Consider the following 20,740-nt stretch of genomic DNA (forward strand, 5'->3'; position numbering starts at 1 on the left):
GGAGGAACTGCAGAGGACTCAGTCCCTGTGTACTGTTCCATTCTGTGTCCCTTTGATATGCAGAAGAATTCATTCTCTCGTCTCCACATTCAGAATTCTATATGTAAGAGGGGGGATTGGTCCCACTATTGTGGGGAGCTTTCCTGGCATCTGCACTACCATGGTGAAATGGGCTACCGGAAGGATCTGAGTCCTTGCTCCCACTTTCTTTACCCAGAAGCCTCCCTGCCCTCGAGGACTCCCCTTCCACTCTCCTGTCTGGCAGAGTCCTTGTAACCCCAACAAGGCTGGGCCCAGCATTCCTGGGGGGCTCACCCCCCAACTTTGCTGTGGTCACCTAAGACCAGGGCTAGGGTGTTCCCACTCTGGGGTACTCTCTCTGCACTGGACACTTCCCTGACCCACTGATCATTACATATGATTTAAAGCAAATAAACTAATTGTTGATTAAATAAATTGTAAAAAGGAATAAGGAAAAATGGGAAAGGTTAAAGGAAAACACATCACCCTGCTCTGTGGATGGGAACATCACAAACAGTGTCTCTGGAATGTCAGGGCAGTTCACAGACTGTTACTTGTAGGTTCCCAGGCCTTCTTCTCAGGCCCTGGCTGTGCTGCAGGGATGCTGCGGGTTGGACACTTGCTCTGGTGGTGGCCACACGCTCTCAGGCTCTTAAGTGGCAGGACCCTTCTTCCCAGTGTCACCCCTGCCCTGTCAGGGTTACAATCCCCCTCTAAGCCTGGCCTGCAGAGCCTCCTGGGTGAGGCATCTCCCTGTGGGTGGGCCCACTGCCCAGGGTCCCCCTTGCTCTCCCCAGCTGCTCACCACACCCAGCTCCGGACCGCTCCAGCCCCAGCTTCACCACTCTGTCTCAGTGCTGCTGCTGCTCTGCCTCCAGCTCCCTGGGCTGCTTCTCTGGCCCCTCTGGCTCTGGTTGCTGCAGCTCTGCTCCCAGGACAGGTCTGTTCTCTCTGGGCTGCTTTTCTGGTCCCTCTGGATCTGGCACGGCTCTGCTTCCCAGCTCAGCTTGGGCCCCTGCTTTCTCCTTACCTCGGCCCCATGCTGTCTGACCAAGGCAATTCCAGTTTACAGGGAGGACGGGACCCCCTGGCCTCCTGACTCCCTGATTAGCCTGCCTGCCTGCCCTGAAATTCAGGCTGACCTGGAGCATTGGCCTCTCCCCATTGTACCTGGGGACTGTCAGTTTCAGGGTCCTGATTTCCCAGCAACCCGTCCCCTTTTAGTACTGGGAGCTAGCCAACCAAAACACCCCCACTGAATGTTAGTAAGGGGGCAACAGTCCCCTTACATATATTTGAAATTGCACCTATGGGAAAGAGAGGTAGTCTTATGACTGTTAAAATCTGCATCTTCCTGGCTTTGCCAATATGCTAATGTATTTTGAAATTTTCTTTTAAAGGAAAAGCTCACATCCTTGAGGTCCTAGATACTCTCTACCATGAGCTGGCTGCCTGCGAACTCCTACAAAGCAAGCCTCTAGAGAATGCTCAAAGTCACCAGTCCTTGTCTAACCCACTGGTTATCTCTTGTTGAACAACAGTGCCATCTGCAGTTCATCATGATTAGTCAAGTATCTAAAATCATACGATGTTAAACAGAGGATGGAAGAATAAGATTGCCAGATTTGGAGGAGTTCAATAATAAAGGGACAAGTTAGGACAACTAAGCCATGAAATCACAGGTGTACTGCCTCTAATTCTTCAGCTAACTTCACAGCTGGCCTCTATAAGTGTTCACATTTCATGAGAATTACTTAATAATGTCCATCTCTGAAGCCTGACAACCACCACATTATGGCACTGTAACTGTACCAGTCCACCAAACGAAAAGTATTACAAATACATTGACCAGCGCAATAGAGGAAAACCCCAAACTGAATATCCGATTGTCGATTAGCTAGAGATTTTTCCTCTTCTGATAGCTGAACCAGTACATTTAATAGTGGAAGACAGACTAACTGGCTGATACATATGTTGTTTTCTTAAAGTACGAGACAAAATTACTATATTATAAAGATATATGCATACTAGTATATGCCAGTAGGGCAAGTTAAAGACCCATGTATAAATGTATGTGTGTTTGTGACTGTGATTATACATCTTATTTAACTCTAGAGATACATTTATGCTTCTGTTCATGCGGATTTTGTATTTGTAATTACAGATCCGTTAGAAGTAATGCTTTTACATTAATCTGTAACTGTCCTTGCTAATTATAATCTTAGATTTTATGTTAAACATTAAATTGTTTAGAAAAAAGTGAAGAATGATCTTGTTCCCCAAGTTGCCAGGAACCGGGAAGGCTGCAGAGACAGGGAGTGAAATGGAGAGCTTCATATTAGTCTTTCACCAACCAACTAGCAAATGATATACATATAAGACATTCCCATCCTATATAGTTTAAATGAGATTGTAAAGATATAAAGCAAGGCATCATTTGCAGGCAAAGAGCTTGATGGAAGCAAAATGCTGGACATGCTCATGAAAGCATATATTCTGCTCAGTAATAAGAGAATCCCCAGGACAAATATAAGAGGATAGCGTGTTGCGAAGTTGCTGTTGCTTCCTCAATCATCAACAGAAGAAAATAAAAGGCAAAGCTCTTAACACATTCTACTGAATCTATGTAATGAAAAAAAGATGTACAGTAGGCTCTTCTGGGAATATGAAGAGAACTCGATTTACCTGAGATAATGCAGGGAACAAAACGAGACCATTGAATTAAAAATTATGCAGATTAGAAACCACAGCCTTCCTAGGACAAAGGTTTTCCTATAGAGAAGGGTTACTAAGAAGATCAGAAGTATGGGAAATCTACCTTATTAGAGGAGACTCAAGGAGCTCAGCTTGGTTAGTCTCACCAAACGAAGGCGGAAGGGAGATACAATTGCTCTCTCTAACCACATCAGAGGGATAAAATACCAGGGACGGAGAGGAGTTATTTAAGTTAAGCACCAATGCTGACACAAGAACAAATGGATATACACTGGCCATCAACAAGTTTAGGCTTGAAATTAGACAAAGGTTTCTAACCGGAGGAGTGAAGTTCTGCAACGGCCTTTCAAGAGAACTAGTGAGGGGCAAAAAAAGCTAACTTGTTTTAAGACTGAGCTTGATAAGTTTATGGAGGGGATGGTATGATGAGGTTGCATGCAATGGCATATGGCCCATATGCGACTGCTATCAGCAAATCTCTAATGGACAGAGATGGGACATTAGATGGGGAAAACTCTGAGCTACTACAGAGAATTCTTTCCCAGGTGTCTGGCTGGTGGGTCTCACCCACATACTCCAGGTTTAACTGATTGCCACATTTGGGGACAGGAAGCAATTTTCAGATTGGCAGAGACCTTAGAGGTTTCTTCACCTTCCTCTGCAGCATGGGACACGGGTCACTTGCAGGTTTAAACTAGAGTAAATGGTGGATTCTCTGGTACTTGAAATCTTTAAATGATTTGAGGCCTTCAGTAACTCAGTCAGGAGGTTATGTGCCTGTTACAGGAGTGGCTGGGTGAGGTTCTGTGATCTGCAGGAAGTCAGACTAGATGATCATGATGTTCCCTTCTGGCCGTAACATCTATGAGTCTATAGCAAAATGGCTCAAACCACAATCCCATTTATTTTGTGGGTTTTTTTCTTTTGTAGTCCTTTGTTTTCAGACCACATTGTGCTTATTGTGCAGGTGGATCACATCAACTGTGTACTTTCCATCCAAAATTGTACATGACACTATATCATTAGCAATGTGTTCGTAACAAATATTTGCAACAGATCTTTTCCACTCATTTTGGGGAGGAAAAAGGGTATGGAAACAGTGAGCCAAATTCTGTCTTGTGTTACACAAGTGTTATTTCAATAGGATTACTGTAGATTTACACTGGGATAGCAGAGAACAAAATTTGGCCCAGTGGATATACATTTTTACACACATGCAAAATTAGACTTAGGGCTTCTCTACATGGTGGGGTAATGCTTTCTACAGCATACTAGCATCTTGCACATTAATTGGTCCTTGTAGACCCGGCTGGTGCACACTAAAGGTTCCGTAATGCACTTTAATGTAATACTATCTCAAACAGCACTGCATTAAAGCGCACCAGCAGGGTCTCCACCCAATCCATTAATGCACAATACATTAGGGTGCTTTAGAAATCACCTCCACAAAGCACATTACCCCATCACGTAGACAAGCCCACAGACAGACAGTCGCAGTATAGGAGTCATCTTGCAGGCAAGGAAATTATGTACAAAGATACAATAATGAAATATCAGATAAAAAGGGCACCATGTGTTTCCCTGTTTGTGTTCATTTCCGCCAAAGGCCAGAACAATGAGCCAGATCCTGCCCTGTGCATGCATTAAGAGGCAGAATTTGGTTTAGCATGACTGCTGCAAAATCCTTAAATACTGAACAGTGTGTGTGTATTTGGTGGAAAAGGTGTGTAGGGAATCTGTTTATAATGCAAGTGCATATCTGACCATATATTCCCGCAAATGCGGAAGGTATCCTCAGTTCCTTGAATGTGTATTACTAATAAGCTGTGTATGGGGGAGGGGAGGAATACTATAATTTTTTTCTGCCATTGGGTTTCTACTTCACTGTCTAACATAGCCTAGGTATCTAAAACAGTAAGTAGTCTGCTATCCCAATGAGAAACTGAAGGAGCAGTGTAACTTAGATGCCCTGTAGCACAGACAAACAGCAATTAAGGTGTAACTGGAGACAGAAAAGGTGTCACTGTAATACAAGTTATTGCTGCCACTAAGAGTAAGGTAAAGAGCAGGTGCTAACAGGAAGCTTTTGCTGATTTCATTGGAACGTAATAATTAGGTTAACATGGGAAGTAAAGAAATCTTGCCGTGTGAAACTGTTTTCCCATTATGGTAATATTATCTAATTGTAAAAGAAATGGCTCTCTCAGAGGTACAGTTTGTTTGTGTTTAGTCATCAGGGTGTCCTGGCTGGTCCTATTGATACTGGAACAAAATTGTGTCATCAGCATAACTGGACAGAATGGTTGGCCAGTCCAGCTAAACTGGATAGTCCAAGTACATCAGATCTTCCTAGTGAAAGAGGAGTATTTAAAATACAAACATTTAATTTTGAAGATCAGACTTACAGTATCTCCATAGGCAGACTGCTGTCTTCAGTATAGACTGAGTGGCATTTCCATCACCAGCCCACTGCATGCCGAGTGTCTGAGGCAAAGTAGGACACTGGTGATACAGGAGAGCTACTTTGGTGGCCTAAAAAAAAAAAAAAAAAAAAGGAAATTAAAATGCATTTTAATGCTTTTCCATTTAATATTTTTATACTCAAATTAAGTCAGTTGAAAGGGTGGATGAGGTTCCCAAACACTTCACACAAAGCTGGGCCAACTTATGGTTTTGCATCAAATGCATGAAAATTCAACTACTACTCAAAACTAGGTGGGGTTTAGCAGTTTCACTAGTTATCTGGAGTTTGTTCAAACCGCAATCTCCAAGTAAAACTCAGGTGGGAGGAGAGGCTGTGTACAAAGCCACACAGATTGTAACCAAAGGAAACAGTCACACTACCCCCCGTGAAGCAAACCAGTGTTGCCAACTCTGATCAGTTTATCACAAGTTTTCTGATATTTGGCTGTCTTCTGAAAGCTTCATCCCTCAGAGTCAAGTGATTATGGGAGAATCTCAACTTTTAATAAAACATAAAGAAAGGAAGTTTCTAACCCTTTGGATTGCAGGAAAAAATTGAAAAAATGACCAGAGTATATCCTTAAGGCTCAGAAGAGAGAAGAGAAAAAAACCCCAAATTGTTGTTTTTTTTAAAATCTCATGGGTTTTTTGGAACTTGACTTATGACTTTCGAACACTTAGAGTTGGCAATACTGCAAAACCTGCACATTTCATACCAGTTTTCAAGCCTCAAAACAGTTGTTATACACACCCTTGACTAATCTGTGACCTTAGTAGGACTGCAAAATAAACTGCCTCTGAACGGTTATCAGTGCCCTCACAGTATCATGCTCTGTACCCACGCTTGTGGCACAAGATGGTATAACCAGTATTTTGTGGTTGTGTGGAAGAATCTCAAGTTTTAAACCAACCATGTTAAAAAACAAAAAACAAAAAAAACCCCACCTTTTCCCTCACCCTAAAAAAATAAATACACAAGATATAAATGCAGACCTAAAAAAAAAACCCCTAAAAACTTCTATGTCAGAAATAAAGCTACAAGTCCAAGACCAACTTCCTGCATGCAACGTAGTACAGGATTTTTGCCCTCTGCTTCGCAGTAGCAGCTACCCAGGTCTTGCAGGTCAGCTTCCCAGTGCAGAAGAAATTAGTGACTAGGAGTATGGGTATATTCTAGGTGTACAAGTGCAAACTCTCCTGCTGCTTGCCCAGCTCTCTCTACCTAGAACCTTGTGTAACAGAATGACCACCACAACACAGCATGTCTTTGCAACACTGAACATTTGCTCACACACTAAGAAAAGGAACTTGGAACACTATGTGTAACAGTTCTACCAAGTAACACCTACCGTAACAATACAGCTTGGCTCTCTTGTTATGCAAATGGAGACACCCCCCCACTCTAAAGTAGACTCCTACTACAATTGGAGACCGACCCTCACATCAAGCAGTTCTAGATTAATGTATTACATTTGTATAAGCAAGACTCTTGTAAACCTCCTTCTGAACAGCTATGCTGAGCAGTACCCAACATGTGTGGGTTACTTAGGCCCATTCTCTGAATGAAAAAGTTGTACAGATTTAACTAAAATTGGTTTAGAAACTGATGAGTGTCCATACAAGGCGGTTGCACCAATTTAGTTACATCTGTAGAATTTTTCATCATTATTTAATGTGTTTGAGCTCCCCCACCCTTCTTCATGCTTATTTCTGATTCTATTAGGAGTAGATAGTAACAAGGTTTGTTTTCTCCTCAGCTGTATCTGTTGAGTGAAACATCCTGTCATCCAGAAATTTGGACTCTTCCTCAACCAATTTTTTCCCATAGCTAGTTCTACTGGCCTTTCCCTCCTCTTCCATAACCAATCCTCAGAAAAATAAATTCACAACCTGCCAGGTTTCATACTGACCCTGAAGCACGCAGTCCTCTCCTGTACAGCTGCTTAAAGCTCTCTCACCAATCTCAAATCTTCACCCCAGAAAGTTTCAAGGAACTTGTCCTTTTACCTGCAAATTTGCATCTCCTGGAACTGACAGCTTGGCTCTTACAGACTTTCTGTATTATGATTTTGTATACATTTCCAGCAGTGCAAAAGACCGACACACACCTCTCTCACACATTCCTCTGGGGAATATTACAGAAGAATTAGAAGGGAAGATGCTGAAAGATCTATACTCTGTTTCACTGATGGCAGCCATGATTTACATGTCTGTATCCTTCAGGATGAGTGTTAAGATACTTGCCACAGAAACAGATTCAAAAACTTACCACCCACTTTGCTTTGGCCCCTAATGTTAAATGACAGTCTTATTTTTTACCAATTTCTTTACAGATGGTCCAGATAGTACGATACCAAGCAAGTTTACTGCACAGTACATATACATTTATTTCCCCTAAATTCAGTAACCTATTCCCTTTTTATCCCGATCTTCTCTTCTCTACAGACTGCCATTTTAAACAGTTCTCAGCTATTCCAATTTACTTTTTGATTATTGGATCTCTTCACCCAAGTAAATCTTCCCAATACTTCATGCAAGCCTTGCTTCTGATCACTCTTCCTGGTAGCTTCACTTAATTTCCTCCCCTCATCCCCCATTTCTCTCCTTCTCCCATGCACTCTGTTTTCTTTGCAGATTATTCCAGAAAGCAGTGGCATAGATGTGAGATCATCTCTGTAGGGGAACTGAGTGCAAGAAAAGTTCCTTCTCTTTTTCTGTTTCATCACAATAGTTATCCTCCTCATGAAGAAAGTTACAAGTATTATAGTCAATATAACCAAGGGAATAGAATGGCTAGGCTAGGCAGCTGGTGTGCTGTGACCACTGCTTATTACACTAATCTTCATGGCCTCGCTGCTACTTTGTGCTCCTGTATATTTGTTGAATCCACTTGTTGCATCTCACCACATACATCAATTGTAAACTCTCTTGGGCAGGAACCCTCTTTTTATTGTGTTGTACATGTGTATGTAGTGCCTAGTGCAACTGGGCCCTAATCCCTGACTGGATGCTACTACAGTGCAACAGTAAATAATAAGGAACAGTGCTTCCAGGGGGTTGCCCTTTTCAATATTTTTGCCCCAGGAAAGAAAAAAACCCAAGAAAAGAAATGGTCTTTGCTAGAATGTGTTCAGACTTCCTTGAGCTTAATGACTGAAAAGAAGTCCTCCACAGTCCCAGAGTCAAATTGATTTCATGAGCAGCTACTATTAAATATCCAGTATCGTTTAAATTAAAAATGGAAGTTTGCCTCAGCACAGAAATCAAAGCATTTCTCCCACTGAGCGCCAAAGTGCCCACATATCCCCCGCCCGAGTCCTCCTAATTAACTTTATTCTCCACACACACTCTCTTCCTTCCTTCACCTTTCTCACTCCTGGCTAATCAGTGGCTCCAAAATGGTCAAAGTACAAGTTGTGTTCTTCCCTTATAATTTCCTCTTACCAGTATTTCTAATCTATATGTAATGTAAATTAATGGCAGATTAAAGTCCACCTGACACAGCAGGTTATTCCATAACTGCCTATTGCAGAGTTTCTTGACCCTCCACTGGAGTATATTCCTAAATATAGGAACCCTCCACTGGAGTATATTCCTAAATATTCCTATATTCCTAAATCTTCCAAAAGGATTGGTGGAACTTGTACACATTTCAGGAACTAAATAGTTCTTTTGTTTTTGCATACAAAAACTTGCATAGATGAAGCCACCATCCGGGTGGTATAGCCCGTTAATCCATTGTATGGTATGTTTGAATTATGACAGTCAGACTGCAAATGTTTTAGACTTCAGTCTTTTAGTTTTTCTGGTAAAATAAAAAACAGAATTCCTTGCAAGTAAGTATGACAATAACACTCACAGCGTGTGAGACACATCACATTACCACCCAAAGAGTTTGCTATAAAGGTAATAATTTCATGGAGGTTTAAGCCTTTTAAAATCTACCTCAATTTATTTGCTTTATAATCTACACATAATTCAGCATTCCATAATACTAGTACAGTGCCCTTCTTAGTGTGAAATTTAATTGAATACCATCTTTTTTTCCTGAAGTACCATTTACTTTTCCAGAGGCCTGGATTTTCAGCATTCTTGTCATGTTTCTGTTCTACGTCTTTCAACACTTTGTAACTTACCAGCATCATCGCCTATATCTAGTGCTACCTGCTGGGGTACCAGTGCAGCCTTTAACGGCAAATGTGAAGAAAAAAATAGGTAAGGCTGTCAAATGATTAATAAAATTAATCATGATTAATTGTGAGAAAAACATCATGATTAAACAGTTTTAATTGCATTGTTAAACAAGAGAATACTATTTATATATTTTTGATGTTTTCAGATTCAATTACAACATAATACAAAGTGTACAGTGCTCACTTTATATTATTACAAATACTTGCACTGTAAAAAAGAGTGTTTTTCACTTCACCTCATACAAGTGAGGTAGTGCAATCTCTATTGTGAAAGTGCAATTCACAAATGTAGAATTTTTTTTTACATAACTGCACTCAAAAACAAAATAATGTAAAACTTTAGAGCCTACAAGTCCACTCAGTCCTACTTCTTGTTCAGCCAACTGCTGAGACAAACAAGTTTGTTTACATTGACAGGAGATCATGCTGCCCGTTTCTTATTTACAATGTCACCTGAAAGTGAGAACAGCGGTTTCCATGGCACTGTTGTAGCAGGGGTTGCAAGGTATTTAGGTGCCAGATATGCTAAACATTTATATGCCCCTTCATACTTAGACCAATGTGTGCCACTCCGGCTACAACAGTGCTATGTGAATGCCTGTTTACAATGTCATCTGAAAGTGAAAATGAGAGGAGTGCTTGTCTGGCTTTGTCTGCCTGCCAAAGTAGTTGAAGTTTATTTTGGCACCTTGACTTTTTAGAAATAAGTTTGGCCCTCAAGCTGAGAAGGTTGGAGTACAGCACTCAGCTTTTGGGACAGATCTCCTTTGGCATGTCTGCTTTATTTTCACCTTCACTCACTCAGATGAAGTATGTCATTTTGGAGTGAGATTTAAATGCTTAAACTGAGATTTGCTTTTAAAATGACATTTCTCCCCTAAAATGACTTTATTCTTAACTGTGGTCTGTGCAGAATTTCTGCTGAAGCTAATGGGTAAACTTGTCAAGGTGGGGAGCATTGCTTGTGCTTAGAAATTAGATGAGAAGACAATAAGCCACTTACTCATATATAACTGCTTTAGGATTAATTCTAATTTACACAGGTGTAACTAAAATCAGACTAAGGCTACAACTTCAGATTCAGTTTGGGAAGGCCTAGTGGTTAAAACACCAGACTGGGAATCAGGAGACCTGTGTTCTAGTCCCAGTTCTGCCAGGGGCCTAATATGGGCCATTTGCAAATCACTTCATGCCTCTGTGCCTCAGTTTCCCCATCTGTAAAATGGGGATAATGACACTCACCTTCTTTGTAAAGCCCTTTGAGATCTATTGATGGAAAGCACTATACAGTGTATTATTAGGGTTCGGATTCAGTGGCATCGCCAGCTGTCCAAGATATTCAAGAGAAATTCTGGTGGATTTGTACACTGGATTAAGAGGTACTAGACAGTGAGAATTCTCTAGCCTTCTGAGTATTGCACAGACAACATTGCAAAGTAATAATTGTTCAGCCAGTTGATCAGTTAGTGATATAGGATATAAAATCAATGTGACACATTGGCCAGCTCAGATTAAAGCCAGAGACTAATTCACTTGTGGGTGAATATCAAAGAAACGTTAATGTCATGGTCTTCACTAATCTATAACCTCTCATGTACGATTGCATTTCATTATGTATACTCAGTATCAGTTAACCCTAGATTAAAGTGTGTGTTAGTGTTAAGATATGATTGCACTGGATGAACTTCATGAAAATTAATGAAGGATTGTTTCTGGCTATCACGTTGTGTTTACATTACTTTTACACATCACATGAGATTGCAGCCTTGGAAATGTAAAAAGATTGCAGACTTCAAAGCATGGGTTGTTTTCTTCAACAATGGAAGTTCAGACTCTGCTTGCATTTAATCAACAAAGAAGAGCCCATGCTGTGAATGAAAACACACTTGCCAACTGACTTTTTGGGAAAGAGTTAGAAGAATGGTTCCAGGGATCGATCCTGTTTCTCTTAGGTTGTTTTGGATTCTAACAGGGTGGAATACTGAACAAGTGGACAGAGATCCCCAGAATTATTTTTGATAACCCTAAGAGACTTATGGAAAACTAGCAGATCACTACAACTCTGCTGTCACTTGGACTTATAAACTTTGACTCACCTGTTAATGTATTTTACCTGCTTTAACTTCTCAATAATGCTCATTTCTTTTCTTAGCTAATAGTTAGTTTACTAGACAAATTGGCTGCCAGCATTGTCTTTGGTGTGACATCAAGAGTATCCATTGACCTGGGGTAAGTGACTGATCCTTTAGGGTTGGAAGTAACCTAATCTGATGTGATATGTGGTATAAGGAACCATTATCACAAAGTTCAGTTTGTCTGAGTAACCAGGCCTACGGGGACTGTTTGTGACTCCATGGTAAGACTAATATAGTGATCCAGGAGTGCCCATTTGTTGCTGGCTTGGTGAAATCTAATTATAGAATATACCAGCAGTTTGGAGCATCTGGCCTGTTTTCTGAGTCTGACCTGAAATTGGCACTCTCAGTTGTGAACCACTTTAGACAGCGTGACACAATGAGCTGGAACAGGGGTTCTCAAACTTCATTGCATCGCAACCCCCTTCTGACAACAAAAATTACTACACAAACCCAGGACAGGGAACCGAAGCCTGAGGCTGCCCTAACCCCATTGCCCTGGGGGGGAGGCAGGGGCAAAGCTAAAGCCTGAGCCCCACCACCCCAGGTGGGTGGCAGGCAAAGCCTAAGGGCTTCAGCCCCAGGCACGGGGCCTGTAACCTGAGCCCCATTGCCCAGGTCTGAAGCCCTCGGGCTTTGGCTTTAGACCCAGGCCCCAGCAAGTCTAAGCCAGCCCTGGCAACCCCATTAAAACAGGGTCCCAACCCACAGTTTGAGAACCACTGAGCTAGAAGAAAACAGAAAATCATTGCTGGTAAAGTTTGCAGAGGACACAAAAATTGATGGAGTGGTAAATATTAAGGTAATTTCTACAGTACAACCTAGACCACTTGGTAAACTGGGTTCACTTGAGCAACATGCATTTTTAATGCAGCTAAATGCAAGGTCACATCTTGGAAACAAGAATGTAGGTCACACTTATAGAGAAGGGCACTGTATTTTTAGAAAGCAGTTTCTCAGAAAGAAAGACACTTGGGTTAGAAGGTGAACCACCATCTGAAAACCAGCTTCTAGTGCAATTTGGTGGCTAAAAGAGCAAATGTGATCCTTGGATATATAAGCAGGGGATTAGTGAGTAAAAATAGGGAGGTGGCATTAACATGGCAAGAGACATTAGCGAGACCATTACCAGAATACTTTGTCCAGTTCTGGTGTCTGCACTGCAAAAGACGTTGATAAATTGGAAAGGGTTCAGTAAACAGCAACAAGAATTATTCAAATCTGGAAAACCTACCTTATAGTGGAAGGCTAAAGAAACCCAATTTATAAGTTTATCCAAGAGAAAGCTGAGAGGTGACTTGAACATAGTCTATAAGTATCTGCATGGAGAGAAGATTTCTGACAGGAGAGTCTTTAATCTAGAAGACAAAAGCATAACAGCATCCAAAGGCCGAAGCAGATGCTAGATAAATTCCAACTAGAAATAAGGAAAAATTTTAAATCAGTGAGGGTAATTAACCACTGGACCAGCTTATGGAGAATGTGCTGGATTCTCCATCACTTTAAGTTGAGTATCTTTCTAATATAGATGATCTAGCTCAAAATAGAAATAATGGGTTTTAGGAACAAATCACTTGGTGAATTATATGACCTGGCATATACAGATCAGACTGGATGATCCTAATGGTACCTTTTGGCCTTAAAAAAAATATGATAAATATAAGAACTGTCTCTTTAAAAAACACAGAGATATAGACTCGAGAGAAAAACCAGCCCAAAGCTTCTGAACCAAAGACAAGAGAATTATTTAAATCTGTAAATTCAGCATTATACTTTGTTAAATTGTTTTAAGGTATATTGCTTAGCTGCGAAAACTTCTCTCTAACCCACAAACATTAACTGTATTTTCAAAAAGACTAAGAGGTTTTTTGGTTGGTTTTTATAAAAATCAACAGGCATATTCAAATGCATCTTCCATATCAAACAAACCCTGTCAGTAGCCACAAGATTTTTCTTAAAAAGAGTCACACACACACACACAACACTTCTATATTAGAAAGAAAAAAGAAAACCCGAGCGCAAACTCCAGAAATCATGGCTGGCATTTTAACACAACCAGCCAAGTTAGAAATCAAATTCACAGCATGTTCCCTGCTAACATGGAGAAGCGCTGTCTTTTTTGGTCTAAAGAAACTCAGAATGGGATGGGCAGGCTATTAGAAAATCAGTAGACACGACTTTTTAAATTGATAAAACAGGAGATCTCTTCGTGAAACCCTGGAAGCACAAATCAGAGCTATTTAGTTTTCAATTAAAAAAAAAACAGTCCAAAAGACAAAAGATTGTATTTTAAATTAATGTGATATTAATTCACATTGCAGAAAGCATAGGCTTTACACCCCTGCACTTAAATTCATAAGGGAAGAAGCCCTAACTGAAAAATCAGATTTTATGTTTTCTATCATCATATATAAATATTAAGGACCAAATCCTGCTATCAACAGGAGTTTTGTTTATGTTAAGAGTGCAGCATAAGGACCCTGGTAGTGGAGTATAGTTGCTGATGATAGCACAGTGTACAATATTCAGGACAAAACAGCAAACCACTGAGTAGAGACAAACTTCAGTTGTGTTTAGGTCAATGGTAAGTATGTGTGCCAGACAAAATGTGATAAGGGGCCAGATTTTCTAGAGAGCTCAAGTCCCCTTTAGGCATCTAAATGAAAGGGCCAGATTTTAAAAAGTGCTCTGCACCCCCCATTGTTTTTGTTATTGATTATTTGCATTACCATAGCAGCTAGAGGCCCTAATCATGGAGCAGGACCTCACTCTGCTGAGCGCTGTACAACCACAGAACAAAGAGACAGTTCCAATGGAGCTTTTGCGTATTTGGGCACTTCATTTAGTTGCCTAAGTGTGAGCTGAGCAATTTTGAGAATCTGGTCACATTATGTGGTTGGAGAGGAAACACCAGCACTTACTCGTAGGTGTAATGGACAGAAGGGACCACCATGATCATCTATTCTGCAGGCCACGGAACCTCTACCACCCACTCCAGTAATAGGCCAATAAACTCTCACTGAGTTACTGAAGTCCTCAAATCTTGATTTAAAGACTTCAGGTACCAAAAAATCCACTACTTTCTCTAGTTTAAACCTGCATGAGACCCCTGCTGCAGAGGAAGAACCAAAGTCCCCAGGGTCTCTGCCAATGTGACCTGAGGGAAAATTCCTTCCTGTCCCAAAATGTGGCATTCAGTTAGACCTGAAGCATGTGGGCAAGACCCGCCAGCCAGATACCTGGGAAAGAGTTCTCTATAGTAACTCAGATCCTTCCCCATCTAGTGGCCCATCTCCTGCTGCTAGAGATATTTGCTAGTAGCAGTCGCAGATGAGCCATATATCATTGCACAGAATTTCATCATGCCATCCCCTCCATAAATTTGTCAAGCTCAGTCTTAAAAAAAGTTAGTTTATTTGCCCCCACTACTTCCCTTGGAAGGCTATTCCAGAATTTCACTCTTCTGATGGTTAGAAAACCTTCATCTAATTTCAAGCCTATGCTTATTCTATGAACTGCATGGGCAACCAGCTGAGAACGAGGGCTTGTCTACACTACCAAGTTTTGTTGACAAAACTTATGTCGACACCCAACAGTTGACAAAACAAAAATCACCAAAGGGTGTTCACACTTGCTCCCTCTGTTGACAGCTCATGTCCACAGTGGGGACACCATCATCGACAGGGTGAGCAATGCACCGTGGGTATGTATCCCACAGCGCAGTGTTGTGGGAAGCAAAAAGAAAAGGAGTACTTGTGGCACCTTAGAGACTAACCAATTTATTTGAGCATAAGCTTTCGTGAGCTACAGCTCACTTCATCGGATGCATACCGTGGAAACTGCGGCAGATTTTATATACACACAGAGATCATGAAACAATATCTCCTCCCACCCCACTGTCCTGCTGGTAATAGCTTATCTAAAGTGATCATCAAGTTGGGCCATTTCCAGCACAAATCCAGGTTTTCTCACCCTCCACCCCCCCCACACACAAACTCACTCACTCTCCTGCTGGTAATAGCCATTAATGTCCAAGTACAGTGCAGACATACCCTCCATGTGGGGGAAAAAATGTCTCTTGGGTCTTGTCTATGATGGGATTTAAAGGTGTGATATGCGGGTGTGTTAGCTAATGTGCTAATACAAATAGCCATTAATGGGCTATTACCAGCAGGAGAGTGAGTTTGTGTGTGGGGGGGTGGAGGGTGAGAAAACCTGGATTTGTGCTGGAAATGGCCCAACTTGATGATCACTTTAGATAAGCTATTACCAGCAGGACAGTGGGGTGGGAGGAGGTATTGTTTCATGATCTCTGTGTGTATATAATGTCTGCTGCAGTTTCCACGGTATGCATCCGATGAAGTGAGCTGTAGCTCACGAAAGCTTATGCTCAAATAAATTGGTTAGTCTCTAAGGTGCCACAAGTCCTCCTTTTCTTTTTGCGAATACAGACTAACACGGCTGTTACTCTGAAACCTGTTGTGGGAAGGAAGAGCTGATCGCTGCGCATCTTGGGATCCTCCGAGTTCTCCCATGGCCCCCTCAGCTGCCGAGAGCAGCAGCATGAGTAGCTCCATGAGCTCTTGATGCTGAGGAATGGCAAAGCAGCACAGCCGTCTGCCTGCTGCTGTGTTCCTAGTGCAGGGCAGAACAGGAGCATTCCAGTGATTTGCTCTTTGTTTATTCCCCAAGCCGAGCAGCACACAGATACTTCCCGGAGCTTTGAAAGGGGAAGGTCACATGCCTGCAGGGCAGCACAGATCAAAACACTGAGCAGAACAATCAGGGCAGGCATTGTGGGATACTGGCGGAAGCCAGTTCTGTTGACAAAAATAAGCAGCAGTATCTACACTGGCTGTTTGCCAACAATAAAGGGAGGGGAAAAGACAAAAAAGTCTCTCATGGGGTGGAAGTTTTTTTCCCAAACTGGGCGTTTTTCACGACAAAATTGTAGTGTGTACGCTCTTGCTGCTTTGTCACCAAAAGGCAGTTTTTGGTGACAAAACTTGCCAGTGTAGACAAGCCCTGAGAACTCAAGCAGCTCCTGTTCTTATCTAGACTAGGATTTAAAGGTGTGATGACAGCATGTCATAGCTAGAGCATTCTAATGTAGACAAGGCAGTGTATATTTTAAAAACATGCCAAGATGGTCCAGTTAGTCAGACTCCTCCCTCCACTTTAATTCAACCATATTAGCACACATGAAGGCTCTGCCTTGCCTACACTAGACTTATAAAATATGTGTATTAGCACATTAGCTATATCACACATATCACACCTTTAAATCCCATCATAGACAAGACCCAAGAGACATTTTTTTTCCCCACATGGAGGGTATGTCTGCACTGTACTTGGACATAAATTGTTTCATAAGTTCTTCTGCTCTTGCTGTTTATTCAGCACAAACTTAGTTCAAGACAATTATTTTGGTTCTAGTCAATTATTATGTCAGAGATTGAATTATGACATCAAGTGTGGGGGGGGGAGAGGAGAAGCATAAGAAATAAATGGAACAAAAATTCAGTGTGCATGGAAACGTCCTGTAGTGGTGAAAATGGGAGAAGAGAAACACAAAATATGGTAACTGGGCAGATTTGGTCTAAGGATACTGTTCTCGCCCCCAAATAAATATTTTTAAAGAATATGTTCATCGGAGGGGATGGAGAATGAAGTCCTTCATATAAGCTTAGAACAAGTATAGTGCAAGCAGCAGGAGTGTTACTTTCTGTCACATAGCCCTGCCACTGCCCTGCTCCCCTAAGTAGGAGGGATAGTCTCTCAGGTTGAGAGGGGAATTCAGCAAGGCTACCAGTCATCCAAGTGCTGTTTAGGAAGGCTTGTCTCTCAGGACCTGGGCAGAGACACACCACCGAATCATCTCACACAGGGCTTATATCCCCCACCGCACGTGAAGCATCACCAGGTCTTTCAAAGTGACCTGCCAGTTAGAAAATTTCCTCACCTTTGAACAGTGCATTGAATGTGCTCCAGTTTTAAATCTAGTAATCTGCTGGAGGCTCCTCTCAGCCTGGCCCTCCCTCGGAGCACATACATTAAGCATATACTACGACTATGGAAACCATTTGTAGGTCACCTTTACATGCGAGTGCAGCTACATCAACCCAGCAACAAGACCACAATTAAAGCACACTCTTTATTAATAAAGATTACAGTAATTGACCCTCTGACATTTATTCTAATCTCATGCTGTAAACTGCAGCAAAAAGACATTCTGGCCCCAATGCAAGGATACTAACATGCACATCATGGAGGTGATCTTTGCTCTGTACTATTAGGGTATGTCTACACTATGAAATTAGGTTGAATTTATAGAAGTCGGTTTTGTAGAAAGCGGTTTTATACAGTTGATTGTGTGTGTCCCCACACAAGTGCTCTAAGTGCATGTAGTCAGCGGAGTGTGTCCAAAGTACCGAGGCAACTGTCGACTTCCAGAGCGTTGCACCATGGGTGGCTATCCCACAGTTCCCGCAGTCTCCGCTGCCCATCTGAATTCTGGGTAGAAATCCAGTGCCTGATGGGGCTAAAACATTGTCGCGGGTGGTTCTGGGTACATATTGTCAGGCCCCCGTTCCCTCCCTCCATGAAAGCAAGGGCAGACAATCGTTTTGCACCTTTTCTCTCGAGTTACCTGTGCAGACGCCATGCCACGGCAAGCATGGAGCCCGCTCAGCAAACCGTCACCGTATGTCTCCTGGGTGCTGGCAGACGTGGTACTGCATTGCTATACAGCAGTAGTTAATTGCCTTTTGGCAGCAGACAGTGCAGTATGATGGTAGTCATCGACGTAGTCCTGGGTGCTCTCTTAATCGGGCGCCTGGGCAAACATCGGAGTGACTCAGCCAGGTCATTTCCCTTTTAAGTTTAGTCTTGTGGTGATTCAGTCCTACCGGCAGTGCACTGTCTTTTAACCTCCAGCCAGCAGAAGATGGCTAGTCGTCATACTGCACAGTCTTCTGCCGAGCACCCAGGAGATGACGGCTAGTGGTCGTACTGCACAGTCTGCTGCCAGCAAGATGTATAAAGATAGATGAAGTGGCTCAAAACAAGAAATACCAGATTTGTTTTGTATTCATTTTCTCCTCCTTCCCTCTGTGAAATCAACGGCCTGCCAAACCCAGTTTTGAGTTCTATCCTTGAGGGGGCCATTCAGTTTCTCGCAAAGCCACCCCCTTTGTTGATTTTAATTCCCTGTAAGTCAACCTTGTAAGCCATGTCGTCCCTCCATCAGGGCAACAGCAGACAATCGTTCCACGCCTTTTTTCTGTGCAGATGCCATACCACGGCAAGCATGGAGCCCGCTCAGATCACTTTGGCAATTAGGAGCCCATTAAACACCATGCGCATTATCCAGCGGTATATGCGGCACCAGAACCAGGCAAAGCGAAACCGGGCAAGTAGGCAATGTCAGCGTGGTGACTAGAGTAATGAGGACATGGACACAGACTTCTCTCAAAGCACGGGCCCTGGCAATGTGGGCATCATGGTGCTAATGGGCCAGGTTCATGCGGTGGAACGCAGATTCTGGGCTCGGGAAACAAGCACAGACTGGTGGGACCGCATAGTGTTGCGGGTCTGGAACGATTCCCAGTGGCTGCGAAACTTTCGCATGCGTAAGGGCACTTTCATGGAACTTTGTGACTTGCTTTCCCCTGCCCTGAGGTGCAAGAATACCAAGATGAGAGCAGCCCTCACAGTTGAGAAGCGAGTGGCGATAGCCCTGTGGAAGCTTGCAACGCCAGACAACTACCGGTCAGTTGGGAATCAATTTTGAGTGAGCAAATCTAGTGTGGGGGCTGCTGTGATGCAAGTAGCCAACGCAATCAAAGATCTGCTGATATCAAGGGTAGTGACCCTGGGAAATGTGCAGGTCATAGTGGATGGCTTTGCTGCAATGGGATTCCCTAACTGTGGTGGGGGCATAGACGGAATCCATATCCCTATCTTGGCACTGGAGCACCAAGCCGGCAAGTACATAAACCGCAAGGGGTACTTTTCAATAGTGCTGCAAGCTCTGGTGGATCACAAGGGACGTTTCACCAACATCAACGTGGGATGGCCGGGAAAGGTACATGACGCTCGCATCTTCAGGAACTCTGGTCTGTTTCAAAAGCTGCAAGAAGGGACTTTCTTCCCAGACCAGAAAATAACTGTTGGGGATGTTGAAATGCCTATAGTTATCCTTGGGGACCCAGCCTACCCCTTAATGCCATGGCTCATGAAGCCGTACACAGGCAGCCTGGACAGTAGTCAGGAGCTGTTCAACTACAGGCTGAGCAAGTGCAGAATGGTGGTAGAATGTGCATTTGGACGTTTAAAGGCGCGCTGGTGCAGTTTACTGACTCGCTTAGACCTCAGCGAAACCAATATTCCCACTGTTATTACTGCTTGCTGTGTGCTCCACAATATCTGTGAGAGTAAGGGGGAGACGTTTATGGCAGGGTGGGAGGTTGAGGCAAATCGCCTGGCTGCTGGTTTCACACAGCCAGACACCAGGGCGGTTAGAAGAGCACAGGAGGGCACGCTGGGCATCAGAGAAGCTTTGAAAACCAGTTTCATGACTGGACAGGCTACGGTGTGAAAGTTCTGTTTGTTTCTCCATGATGAAACCCACTGCCCCTTGATTCACTCTACTTCCCTGTAAGCTAACCACCCTCCCCTCCTCCCTTCGATCACCGCTGTCAGAGGCAATAAAGTCATTGTTGCTTCACATTCATGCATTCTTTATTCATTCATCACAAATAGGGGGATAACTACCAAGGTAGCCCGAGAGGGGTGGTGGAGGAGGGAAGGACAAGGCCACACAGCACTTTAAAAAAGTTTTAAAAACTTTAAAACTTATTGAATGCCAGCCTTCTGTTGCGTGGGCAATCCTCTGGGGTGGAGTGGCCAGGCGGCCCCCTCACTGAGTTATTGGGCGTCTGGGTGAGGAGGCTATGGAACTTGGGGAGGAGGGCAGTTGGTTACACAGGGGTTGTACCCATGGTCTGTGCTCCTGCTGCCTTTCCTGCAGCTCAACCATATGCTGGAGCATAGTGGTTTGATCCTCCAGCAGCCTCAGCATTGAATCCTGCCTCCTCTCATCATGCTGCCGCCACATTTGAGCTTCAGCCCTCTCTTCAGCCCACCACCTCTCCTCCCGGTCATATTGTGCTTTCCTGCACTCTGACATTGTCTGCCTCCATGCAGTCATCT

At 42.9% G+C, this 20,740-nt stretch overlaps 1 protein-coding gene across 2 annotated transcripts in view; it reads left to right on the plus strand.

Annotated features, from left to right (window-relative positions):
- Nucleotides 1-11,525, plus strand: part of EFCC1 (EF-hand and coiled-coil domain containing 1) — a 95,709-nt gene extending 84,184 nt beyond the window's left edge. For both annotated transcript variants that reach the window (XM_048859583.2, XM_048859585.2), the window contains one exon: nucleotides 1,422-11,525. In XM_048859583.2, the coding sequence (XP_048715540.2) occupies nucleotides 1,422-1,555 (134 nt within the window). In that variant the 3' untranslated portion in view covers nucleotides 1,556-11,525. The remainder of the gene's footprint in view (nucleotides 1-1,421) is intronic.
- The last annotated feature ends 9,215 nt before the right edge of the window (nucleotides 11,526-20,740 follow it).

The sequence above is a fragment of the Caretta caretta genome, chromosome 7 (assembly GCF_965140235.1).
Source record: "Caretta caretta isolate rCarCar2 chromosome 7, rCarCar1.hap1, whole genome shotgun sequence".
Lineage (NCBI taxonomy): Eukaryota > Metazoa > Chordata > Testudines > Cheloniidae > Caretta > Caretta caretta.